Source organism: Leptosomus discolor, chromosome 1 (assembly GCF_034619465.1).
Source record: "Leptosomus discolor isolate bLepDis1 chromosome 1, bLepDis1.hap2, whole genome shotgun sequence".
NCBI lineage: Eukaryota > Metazoa > Chordata > Aves > Leptosomiformes > Leptosomidae > Leptosomus > Leptosomus discolor.
The window spans coordinates 135207789-135221098 of NC_141391.1; the positions used below are offsets into that span (position 1 = coordinate 135207789).

A 13310-nucleotide genomic window follows, 5' to 3' on the forward strand; every position below is an offset into this window, starting at 1 on the left:
TCTGCAGGAACATCTCACTTGTAACATGTTGATCTGATGGCTAAAGCCAATAGATTGGATCCACAGAGGCAGGACAATGTGAGTGCAGGGACAGAAAAGGTAGTGGAGTAGGGAGAGGAATCTGAACTCCATTTAAACAGGTCAATAACATGACCTTCAACCCACCCCCCTCAGGGTAGGGGCGGGGAGAGGAATAATTGAAAATTACCAGACTCAGAGACCCTTTCTGCTCACAGAAGGGAAGGATCAGGTCTGCAGAGATCTCATGATGCCCTTCACTGAACTAGTTCAATATCTAAAGTAAGAACTTGTAGCCACCACTTTTCTCCTGATCTGACTGGAAGGCTTTAGAGATCCCTTCAAAACAGGGAGAGAAGCAACAGAGAATAACAAAAGGAGACAGGCAGAAACAAACAGGAATTGCCAGTGACAAAGAGGGAAAGAGAGAAAGAAAAACCTGAAGGGCAGAGAAGGATAGACCCAGAGGAGGACAGAAAGAGGTAGAGCAGGAAGAAGAGATTGAATTCAACACACAACAAGGAATCTGCTCCTTCTCCTGGTGAGTGTACTGGTGAGGATGAACTGCAACTAGAAAGGACAAGAAGACATCAAGCAGCTTGAGTCACCAAGAGGCCACAGAAACACCCTGCGGGGATGCATAACCCACTCATGATCTGCTTTGTTTTAGGGTGTTTCTTATGGGTAAGTCACATCCCAGGTTCCTTCTTATGGGGTCTCTGCTCAGTTATGGAGTTGCCTTGGAAAGATGGAGGGTCCTTAGCAACTGACAGTCACAATAATATTGCTGATATCAGAAAGAACTGGACATATACAAAAGGCAGACATGCAGCAAAGAAGAATATTTGCTGCTATTCCAGAGACAGTAACACAGAGGTCAGGATACCCAAGGAAAAGGAATGAGAAGGGTAGGAGTGCCAGAGGGACAGAGTAGAATTCAAGTCAGAGTCTGTATAACATGAGGCAGGACATTTACACGTTCTTAATATTTGAGCATGGAGGAGGATCTACATTTGTGGCATGACATAGCTTGTGGTGGGGAACAGCAAATCTGTGGTGAGGGGGAAGGCAAGTTGGGGTCTGTGCTAGGAAGAGTGCTAAGCAGGATTTTAATGACTATGGGAAGTTAAGATATGAAACAATGCAGCTGACATCACAGTAACTTCAAATCTACAGCAGAATATATAATGGAAACAATTGAAGATAGATAACAGTAAGTCCTTACCAGAGGAGATTCAGACTGGTAATAGTTCAGGTGACAGAGATAAAAGTTGCATATGACAAAGACTTAATTCACTCTAGCTGTGTTTTGTTTGGTTTTCTCCTCCTAGTGCCCCCAGGTAAGCGGTGAGGAAGGTTGTCTCAACACTGAACTGTGAGTATTTGTTGATCTTGCACACTTTTAAGAAGGGTTATGACATGGTGGCTGACATCTTCCAGAAAAGCTTACTTTAATTGTGGCTATTGAAAACTCACATAAAATTTCTGTTCTTTTGAATTTGATATGTATTATTTACTATCTACTCAACATACTGATCATGTAGTACTCTTCCTGCTGCCTATTTGGATAACTGTAATGGTTAAGAGCTTTCTGGTGTAATTTTGATTGACAGAGATCATAAATTTGGAATTGAACTTTCCTTGAAAAATTATTTGAAATATTCTTCTTGGTGATGTCATTTGTAACAGTAACAGAAATCAAGATAAAACAAGTTAAAAAAATTGCCTAGGGGATTCTTTTTTGACTAAAAAAATGTCTTTAAAAACACACAGGCAGGTCTACTAACTAAAACTAAAGGAACATATGACACAGCATCCAAAATGTACCCACGGGGCCTGAAAGAAATCAAAGAGAAAGTCAGAAACAAACAAACAAAAAAAAAAAGGCAAAAGATAACAGGGTTGGGTAGGCTAAATTGTGAAAAAAAGTATATAAAAGAAGGGAAGTTCAGAAATTATAACATGATGCAGATCCCTAAGGTTTGCAAACAGATTGGGTAGGCACAAATATCACAAGAATAATTAAAAGATAAAGCCAAAAAGAAGGCAAACTCACCTAACAGAGATTGATGAGGATAGACAACTGTCTTCTCCATGAAGCATGGTGAGTTTCTCATCATTGTGCCATTTAGAAGCTGGAGTGTAATTGAGGAGCCTGAGGGGAGCTAGAAGAGAATACAGTAGTGATCTTCCCATTTATTTGGCATTCTGTGGCTAACTGTATGTTGTACCCCTTTCTCCTCAGCTGTTCAGGAACAGAGTGGGACCATTTGTGGTATATTTGGTAAGATGGCACATGTTTACTTTAAATATCTGCATCACTGGACAATTCTAGTAGCAAAGTCTGGGATTAAATGTGACCCCCTCAAGTGTGATGCCACCCCCACTTTCCCTTGGGACACTAGTGCTCTATAGTAGCAAGGCAACTCCTTAGCTATCACATCATATTTAACAAATGTTGACTTGCCAGCCTCCTTTTTTATTCCACCTATTAATTTAGTCAGGTGAACAATATTAATAAAGCATTCATGGCACAACATGCCTTTTAAAAGGCCCATTTTTAAAGCAATTTCAGTCTGATTCCTTAGTAATTCTCAACAGAGGAGATTAAAAAGGATGGTAGTTGTTGGACATCTACAAGGTTGCACTAATAAGAGTAGATGTCTGTAGATGTCTACTGCACTAATGCCAGTAGACTGAGACACACGAATTTTCCTCTCTGCTTGCCACTCATGAGGACACATCTGGAATATATAGTCCAGTCTTAGTCCAGTCTTGGCACCTCAGTACACAAGAGATGTTCACAAACTGGAGCAAGTCCACTGGAGAGCTGATAAAATGGTCAGGAGTCCAGAGGACATGATGTATGAGGAGGGGCTGAAAGGACCAGGTCTGTTGAGCCTGAAGGAGGCTAAGGGGGCAACCTAACTGCAGTTTTCCATGACCTATAGTGGATCTAGAGAGATCTCTAGATCTTCTCAGAAGTGCCCAGTAGAAGGACCTGAGATGACTGGCCAGGCTGCATCCAGGGAAATTCTAATTTGACAGAAGGAAAAAATTCTTCCCCCAAGGCTGGTGCAGAACTGGAACGGGTGTGTGGAAGGGACACAGGGTCTCCAACCTTGGAGACTGTTCAAACTCTGCTGGACAAGGCTTCAAATTACCGTGTCTAGCTTTGAGGTTAGCCCTATTTCAAGCAGGAAGAGAGCTCAAAAGCCCCCTGAAAAGAAACTCTGTCCTAATTCTGTGTCCTCTCCCTTTCCAGGCTGGTGCTTGTGATCGGTGGGCTGCTGCTCCTCTGTGGCCTGGTTTCCATCTGTGTGAGATGCTGTTTTCATTGCCATCAGACAGGGGAGGAATCAGGTCCTCAGCCCTACGAGGTCACTGTCATTGCTTTTGATCATGACAGCACCCTCCAGAGCACCATTACCTGTGAGTTGGCTTCGACAGAGGCTGGGGACCTCAGCACAGCCCAGTGTGAGGGGCTGCACTGTGAAAAGCCCAGATTGCAGCACCCCAAGGCTGACAGAGGGAAATTCATGGCAGGATGTGGGGAAAGCGGCATCTGTACATAGTACAAACTAAGGTGCTCACTAGGCTTCATGTAGAAAATGCAGCCAGATGGTAAATCAGCTGTGAGACACGTTTAGGTGGAATTAGGGCAGCTACGGGCCTCAGTGGCATTTGAGTTGTGGGTTGTTCACAAGGGTTTGTGGTGATTGACGAGGGGTAATGGTTTTAAGCTAGAAAAGGGTAGATTTTGGTTGCACATTAGGAAAAAGTTCTTTAATATGAGGCTGGTGGATCACTGGAACAGATTGCCCAGAGAGGTAGTGGAAGCCCTGTCCCTATTCATGGTCAGGCTTGATGGGCTCTGAGCAAACTGACCTAGTTAGAGATGTCCCTGCTTATTGTGGGGGGGTTGGACTAGATGACCTTTAGAGGTCCCTTCCAACCCCACACATTCTATGATTCTATGTTGCTGAGGGGGTTTCACACCCTTTTTAGGGAAGGCTGAAGGGGCAGGAAAAGGAAAACAGGCTGTGGGGAAAGAAAAGCCTGTGTGCTGCAGATATACTTGTCCTCCTCTAATCGCATGGTGCTTTCAGGATGAGGCAAACAGCTTTTTTCTCCTCCCTTTCAGCTCTCCATTCTGTGTTTGGGCCTGCTGCCAGGAGGATATTAGCGGTGGCACACTCCCACAATGCTGCACAGGGAACGCCACCCCTCTCAGCATCAGACACTCCTCCAGTCTACGAAGAAGCTCTGCGCATGAGCAGATTCACAGTTGCCAAGACGGGGCAGAAAGTGCCAGACCTGGATCCAGTGCCGGAGGAAAAGCCGCAGGCATTTGCTGAGGGCAAGGATGCCCAACCAGCCCTCCCAGGACACTAGTGCCTGTTTTTACTTAACAGCAAATAATAGAGAATAGTTACATACAGAGACTAATTCTTCTGAGCAGGGTTAGGAATATCAGATTAACCTCCCTGGTCTAATGAGAAAGGGGGAAAAAAAAGAGTAAAATAGTTTCAGATCCAGCATCTTTTGATGGCTCATTTTGACATCTCCTTGAGATAATTGACGATTTGCCCTCCCAATATCCATTTATTACACACACACACACATCACTAGTATCATGCTTTGCACAAACATGCAGGCAGCAGGATCAAAGTGCTGAGCCCCTTTGCAGGCTAGTGACCTGCAGGGAGATTGCAGATGCTGTCTCATTCTGCTTGCCTCCAGACTCAGTTTCCTGGGGATGGCAGAGAGGTTTTCACAACAGGAAAAACAAAGACATGCAAGAAGGTTTTAATACCTAATAATAGCAAACTTCTGGAAAGTGCCAACTATTTGTAGAAAATTTAAAAAAAAAAAAAAAAAAAAAAAAAAGTAGCTGTGTAGGACCACAATCTGCATGTAAACAAAAGACAGCATACATTGGTAGTTATGTGCAGTATGTGCCCTAAATGCCCTACAGGATATATAGAATGAAGAACATATTCAGTCTGGTTCTGAATAGAGTATATAGCAATTCTGAAATAGTAGTCACAAGCTCTTATATTCAAATTAAAAATCATGATGTATGTGCTAACAGATCAAACAAGGGGAGGAGCAAGGACACTAACCCTGAAATAAAGCTCAATCATATTTTAGTTGCATTTATATTGTATCATTTATTAATTGCTCCTAATTTGCTGTCAAAAGCAGATCAAATTAAATAAGACCATTTAAAATATTTAAGCCATTTCTCAAATAGAAATAATTTGTGAGTCTTTCCTGATTGATACAAATATGTTGATGGTTGGACTTGATGAACTTAGAGGTCTTTTCCAGCCTTAATGATCCTATGAGTCTATGATTCTATGTTGAATCATCCAAAAACATCAGTCAAACTGTTTGGATGAACACAGCTATGGACCACCTGTAAAGTGTTTTCTTGGACTAGGTATACATACGAAGGTAACTGTGGAATTGCATCAGTATTTTCTCTACCCCAGGTTCAGCAACTGAAATCAAGCAGAACGACAGCCAATATCAAATGATAAGCAGTCATGAATGATTTGCATGTATATGTTAATGTTGAAATGAAAAGTGTTTCTGAAGTAGCTGCATGGCCCTTTCTTCTGGAGTATCCAAATTCTTGCTGTTCTTAATATGCCAATCTTCACAACGCTCCTGCAAAAATACAGAAAATATGCTTATTTTGTGGATAAGGAGAACAAAGATCAGGTGCCCAAATATGTTTAGGAACCTAAGTGCTGTTTTGATTACAGCCATGGAGAATTTTAGAGAAGGTTGATAAGACAGCCTCAGGGATAGCATAAAGCAGAACTGAATGACCAAAACACCTTTGATGATGTCCCAGACCTTGTCCAGTCACGGGAATTCTGTATCCAAAGGAATTTAACAAGAGTCTTGATTTCCTAGGTCACAAACTTCTTCCTGAATTGCCTAGTTGTTACCTAACTACCATTAATGGGTGATGAACTGGAATGGAGTAAATAAATAAGTGATGTATAAGGTTATGTCTCTTCTGCTACACAGCACACCTGAAATAATAATAATAGCTGTCACAATCATAGAATCATAGAATCACAGAATCATAGAACAGTTTCGGTTGGAAGAGACCTTCATTATCATCGAGTCCAACCTTTCTCCTAGCCCTACCAACACCACTAAACCATGTCCCTAAGTACAACATCTACCCATCTCTTAAACACCTCCAGGGAGGTGACTCCACCACCTCCCTGGGCAGGCTGTTCCAATGCCTGACAACCCTTTCAGTAAAGAAATTCTTCCTAATATCCAGCCTGAACCTCCCCTGGTGCAGCTTAAGGCCATTTCCCCTTGTTCTATCGCTCGTTACTATGGAGAACAGACTGACTCCCACCTCACTACAACTTTCTTTCAGGTAGAGAGCAATAAGGTCTCCCCTCAGCCTTCTCTTCTCCAGGCTAAACAGCCCCAGATCCCTCAGCCATTCCTCATATGAGACACACTCCAAATCCTTTACTGGCTCGATAGCCCATCTCTGTACCCTCCAGCACCTCAATGTCCTTCTTGTAGACAGGGGCCCAAAACTGGACACCGTACTCGAGGTGCGGCCTCACCAGTGCCAAGTACAGGGGAATGATCACCTCCCTGCTCCTGCTGACAACACTATTCCTGATACAGGCCAGGATGGCATTGGCCTTCTTGGCCACCTGAGCACGCTGCTGGCTTGTGTTCAGCCGGCTGTCAGTCAACAGTCCCAGGTCCCTCTCTGCCTGGCAGCTCTCCAGCCTCTCCTCCCCAAGCCTGTAGCGCTGCTGGGTGTTGTTGTGGCCAAAGTGCAGGACCCAGCACTTGGCCTTATCAAAACTCATGGAATTGGCCTTGTCCCGGCAATCCAGCCTGCCTAGATCCATCTGTAGATCTTCCCTACCCTCAAGTAGATCGACACTTCCACCCAGCTTGGTGTCATCTGCAGACTTATTAAGGGTGCACTCCAACCTCTCGTCCAAATCATTGATAAAGATGTTAAACGAGAGTGGCCCCAGTGCTGAGCCCTGGGGGACACTGCCCGTGACTGGTCGCCAACTGGATTTAACTCCATTGACCACAACTCTCTGGACTCAGCAATCCAGGCAGTTTTTCACCCAGCAAAGCGTATGCCCATCCAAGCCAAGAGCAGCCAATTTCTCTAGGAGAAAGCTGTGGGAAACAGTGTCAAATGCCTTACTAAAGTTGAGGTAGATGACATCCACAGCCTTTCCCTCATCCAACAAGCGGGTCACCCCGTCATAGAAGGAGATCAGGTTTATTAAATAGGACCTGCCCTTCATAAACCCAGGCTGATGGGCCTGACCACCTGGTTGTCCTGCATGTGCTGCACAACGGAACTCAGGATGATCTGCTCCATCAGCTTCCCTGGCCCTGAAGTCAAACTGACAGGCCTGTAATTCCTCAGATCATCCTTCCATCCCTTCTTATATATGGGTGTTATATTGGCTGTCTTCCAATCTGCTGGGACCTCCCCAGTCAGCCAGGACTGCTGATAAATGATGGCCAGCGGCTTGGTGAGCACCCCTGCCAGTTCTCCCAGCACTCTAGGATGTAGCCCATCCGGCCCCATAGATTTGCGCACATTGATGTGGAGCAGCAGGTCACTGACCATCTCCTCCTGGATTGTGGGGGCAACACTTTGCTCCTGGCCCCGTCTCTTGGCTGGTGTTTCTATTACTAAAGACTGAGGCAAAGATGGCATTAAACACCTCAGCCTTTGTGGAACATCTACCACAGTTACCTATTTCATCAGCCGCTCTCTGAAGTCCAGTTCAAGCCTGACTTCTCCACCAAGCTGCAGAACATTTCCTGGAAGGCTCTTGTTTACTCCACAGTAAAGACAAGCAGAGACATTTGGATCTGCTGAACATGCGTCAAGCACTATCAAGCCCAGAAACTTCCTGGAAGCCTTCACAATCATTTCCAGCGGGAACATACTGTTTCTCCGCCCCCTCCACCCCTTTCCTCCTCCCTGCGAGCCCCGAGCTGTGCGGGCATTTAACACGAGATGGCAGCCCTGCTCCACAGGGCAGCAATCCTGCCTAGCAAAACAGGCATGCGCGATTTTTAGTAGTTTGCAATAACAATTACACCGTAATTTTTTTCTAAGATGTGCAATAAAAAGGGAAGTTTTAAAATTCTTACTGTCCCTCTCCTCTGCATCAAATGACATCTGCTGTCACCTTTCTCAGTTTCAAGAGGAAAAGTTACAGGTCACTTGTACCCAGAGCTGGGCGTTACCTGCTGATTTCAGTATTTTTCCCTTGACCAGGGCCAGTATTGTCTAACTCTCCTGTCCCTTCCTGTCTGCTCACATCTTTCTTTGCTTGTGTCAGTCCTAGTTGTTAGGTGCTAGAGCAGGCACCTTCAAGCTGTTTTTTTTCTGGCAAGACATTCCAAATATGACAAGTGACAATAATGATAGATATAACTTCACTTGCTCAGGGATTGTTTCCTACAAAACTGACTTCAGATGAGCACTCAGAGCCCATAGGACATGATAAAACACCAGATTAAAACAAACAAAAAACAGGGGAAAAAAAAAAAAAGAAAAGCAAAAAGTAAAACAGAAGCAGACCTACACACTGCTGAGTGGCTGGAAAGCTGCCCGGCGGAAGAGGGCCTGGGGGTGCTGTTTGACAGCCAGCTGAACATGAGCCAACAATGTGCCCAGGTGGCCAAGAAGGCCAACAGCATCCTGGCCTATATCAGAAATAGTGTGGCCAGCAGGAGTAGGGAAGTCATCATTCCCCTGTACTTGGCACTGGTGAGGCCACACCTTGAATACCGTGTGCAGCTTTGGGCCCCTCACTACAAGAAGGACATTGAGGTGCTGGAGCATGTCCAGAGAAGGGTAACAAAGCTGGTGAAGGGTCTGGAGAACAGGTCTTACGAGGAGTGGCTGAGGGAACTGGTGTTTTTTAGTCTGGAGAAGAGGAGGCTGAGGGGAGACCTTATTGCTCTCTACAACTACCTGAAAGGAGGTTGTAGCGAGGCGGGGATCGGTCTCTTTTCCCAAGTAACAAGCGATAGGAAAAGAGGAAATGGACTCAAGTTGCGTCAGGGAAGGTTTAGATTGGACATTAGGAAAAAATTCTTACTGAAAGAGTGGTTAAACTTTGGAACAGACTGCCCAGAGAAGTGATGGAGTCACTGTCCCTGGAGGTGTTCAAAAAACGTCTAGATATGGCACACTTTGGGACACGATTTAGTGGGCATGGTGGTATTAGGTCAATGGTTGGACTTGGTGATCTCAGAGGTCTATTCTAATGATTTTATGATTCTATGATTCTATAGAAGGTTGTGTACAAAAGCAAAGACCAGGTGTCAGTGACTGGAGACACTTCACTGTCACCCTCAGATCTGTTATGATTCAAAGATGTTGTCTCCTCACAAACAATCTAAAAATGGGGATGGAGTCAATAATGACCACATGTACTTCGTGAAAAAGCAGGATCACACCCCATACAAATATAGCAAGCTTACTTATTTACAGAGATAAACTGCTACTTGATACTGCAATTTGCTGTTGTTCAGATGGTTTTTTTTCCTCCATTAGTGGTGGTTCCATTTCACTGTTGAGTCTGGACATTGAATACACTTTGTGTGTTGCATTATATCAGCCAAAAAGTACTTGAAAATCTTTTCTGCTTTCAGCTTGAAAATTACACATTAAATACTATTAAACATTAAGGACTAATACTTTCATGCATTTAAATAAATATTCAATTAGCAACTGTTTTCCCTAAAATTAAGAGCAATACGGACATGAATTGCTCACAAATACAGAATAACATACATCGCAAAATAAACAAAAGGCTTCTATTAATCATTAAATAAATTTAGGGTTTGTTCAGCTGCTGTGTACAGCCACTGGTGTCAAGTTGGCTGCACTGGAGCACACATTTTCTGCAGACCACTCCAATATTCTGCACAACACAGAAAAGAATGCCATCAAAAGCAATTCTCTTTAGTTATGAATAATATCTGCAGCCAAAGATTCCTGTGCACTTTACAGACTTTGACCATATTGTCACACTGCCTATGCATCAGACGAGCCTTAATATTCACCTGTAGATGGGGAAAATGATGCACAAATTACTGAAGATAACTATATCATAACCAAGCCACTGACCCTTGGCTCATCTTTGGCTTGCTTGTTCACTCTACACTTGACCAAACACTGTGAAAAGGGTGGGGACCCGAGCAAGCATAGGACAAGTGATCTCAAAGGAGAAAGAGCAATCAGTCTCCACTGGCTACCTTTAGCCTGCATATGGATAATTTGGGCTGGAGCTACACGATGGGAACAAGATTACACCGACACCACTACAAAGGAGTTGTCCACATCACCCTTAGGTTCCCCTAGAACATGTGGTACTTAAAGACCAGTCTTCAGAAACACCCCACTGGCCCCACTGTTGTGTTGCTCCTTTGCTTTCACAGGACTGTAAGTAACAATGATACCCATCCCCCAACAAGCCACTCCAAACTGTTGGTTGAAACAAAGGGATCTCAGGCTTGTGTTATTCAGATCTGGGGTTTTGTCCTTTACTGCTGCTTTTCACTGCACAAGACGGTATTTTCCTTAATCTCTCATAATGTCATTTGTATGCATTTTAGCGACTTGAGCTAAGGCTGGGCCATGCAATCAGTTTGGGAGAAATGAGCAGCTTTTTTGTAAAAAATAAGAGGCTTTAGAAAATAGAGCAGTGAGATGGCAGTTCAGCAGAGGCAATACAGAGCCATTTCCTAGAGGAAAGGAAAACTTCCACACAATTAGCCATTGTTTGCTGGGAGTGACTAATCCTGTGCCCTCACCCAGGGCCAACATGCCCGTACTGGCACTGAGGCTGCTACAGATCCAGTGTCAAATGAAACTGGTGACCAGCCACAAGTGGTGCAGGAGAGACACCAGGCAAGGACTGTGCCATGGATGGACATCAAACAGAGCAGAATCACAAGTAACTTCAGGTACACCCTCTGTGGTTTAATCACCACTCACACTACAAAGTAGAAGCTTTCTGACAAAAGAGGTTTTGGTATGCTGAATCCACACTAAAGATTTTTTAAAAAATAGTCAGCCTATGGAGGCACAAATGGAATAATACCAAAGGGGAGGTACTGATGAAAGAAATATCCAGGGGAGGCCAGAGTCATAGGTAGCTGAACAGTAGCTCCAGGGGGCTGCCAAGAGGCATCCACCGAGACTATATCTCCAAGAAACACCGGGCAAATAACAAATATTTTTAATTTACAGAATTTTAGCAAGCTAGCTTCACTTCACAGTGAAGAGCTCCTAGCAGTGGCCCTGGAGCAGTGTTTGGTACAGCTCAGGCTGCAAACCTTGCCCCCAGATTCTGTGCAAACACTTTTATCTCCTGCTTCTATGGCTACAGCATTGGTAACACTCGGGGAATCCCTTTCAGAGTGAACCTCTGCCTACATGAGATGCAGACACAGCAATACACTATGTGCTCAGAGCTGTTCTGACACCCTAGGTTAAGAAAGAGTATATTGTTTTGACACTCTGTGGAGGACCACTTTGTGCTGGCAGTCCAGGGTAGGAAAACTAGCCAACCCCATTTCCAGTTCCTCCCTCTGGCACACAGACCCTGAATGTGGGGTGTCACATGCCCATGGGTTGACATTTTAATAAGAACTCTAAGTCAGATGATTAGCTGTTTGTCACTGCTTCTGCATGTATCATCTTCCTGCCTGCTGTTGTGCCCGTGATGTTACTGCTTTTATTGAGCTGGAGGAGAGGGCTGGGAATTCAGTGCCTGATGGGGAGGAAGTGGGGAAGTGGGAGGAGCGAGGCTTGTGGCTGCACATCCAGGTCTGCATCACCAGGGCAGGAAGAGTTCAGTAAGGAGATTTGTGATCCTCACGTAGGATTTGTTGGGGGAGGAGAACTCACTTAGCAATGCACTCGCAGGCCACATCTTTGCATCAGACCAGGGGAGAGCCCTGAAACACCTCTCTGATTTGTCAACAGAAATTCAAACTAGATGCTAGCTCAGCTGCCTTGTGTATAGTCCTGGAGATGGAAACTGTGATTTTCAGGACAACGTGAGTTTGCGAGCAGTCTGTTAAAATTGCCAGAATGTGTTGGTGGCCTGGGTGAAACAGGCTAGAAAATTTCCTCTCTTTTGTCCTTGAGGAAGAGGCATCTACATCACTACAGATCTTCAATACACTTTAGGAACTGTTATGCTGCAGGCATTTAGGAAGCAAGGAGACCAAACACGTGTATTACAGAAAGGCACAAAGCCAAAAAACCAGAATTTTCCCCAGGCCTAAACCCTGGGATTCCTTCAGTCTAGGCTATTCGCTATGGTACTGAACAAAAATAATGCCTTCCTTCTGACTCACCCTTCTGAGATGCTCTGGCACTCCCTGCAACCATGGGGAAATGTTGACATGTCCTAGGACAGACAGAAACAAGTTGATGATGCTCCCTGTACAAACCTTATGCACGTGAACTAGTGAAGGCTGAGACACACCAGTCTATGGCATTCCCACTGTGGGCTGCTCCATCCTTAAGAAATTTAGCCATGCACCTGTTGCAGCTGACCACTGAGCTGTACAGGAGGTGACACTACACCATACTGAATAGTAAAAGATCAGACACTAAAGCACCTGCCAGAGTTCTTGGGGACACACTTCGGCCTTCTAGATGCAGATGTCATGATTCACGTGAGAAAAATCCCACCCCAACATGCCTGTTTATTGCCATTGACCACAAAGGCAGTTTAAAGTGACAGGCTCAGCTGTACATGCTTACATTATAAGTGTAGGTGAGATCTCTATCCCACGCCCATTTACACTTCTGGCCAGGTGAGATTGTCTGGGAGTTGCCACCCCCTGAGCGCACCTGAAACTGAGTAAATGTGTTCCCTCTATGTGTCTCCTACTTACGGTCAAGATGAGAGATCACAGTGCACCAGGGCTTGAAGAGGGAGCATTACCAAAAGGCCTCTGCGTTCAAGAAGCAATGTGCTATTGAGTGCAAAGGTGGGTGGTCATCAACACACGACAGCTCCCTACAAGGCAGAAGGCACAAGCTAACACCCCGGATCTGCTGTGAGGATTTGTAACAGGCCCTTCATACCCCTGGTGTCAGGCTGAGTCCCACCCTGCAGGCAACTCAGGGGTGCATATCAATATACAGGTATAAAGCCACCAGTCTTAAAGGGCCAGCCTAAAGGATTTATATGAGCACTTCTAGAAAAAGACCAGGGCTT

At 44.7% G+C, this 13310-nt stretch overlaps 1 protein-coding gene across 1 annotated transcript; it reads left to right on the plus strand.

Annotated features, from left to right (window-relative positions):
* Nucleotides 1–654: 654 nt before the first annotated feature.
* On the plus strand, nucleotides 655–4413 carry TMEM52B (transmembrane protein 52B). Its single transcript, XM_009961869.1, has 5 exons — nucleotides 655–702; nucleotides 1350–1393; nucleotides 2264–2302; nucleotides 3284–3450; nucleotides 4163–4413. The coding sequence occupies exons 1-5, from the start codon at nucleotides 655–657 to the stop codon at nucleotides 4411–4413; spliced, it is 549 nt and encodes a 182-aa protein (XP_009960171.1).
* The last annotated feature ends 8897 nt before the right edge of the window (nucleotides 4414–13310 follow it).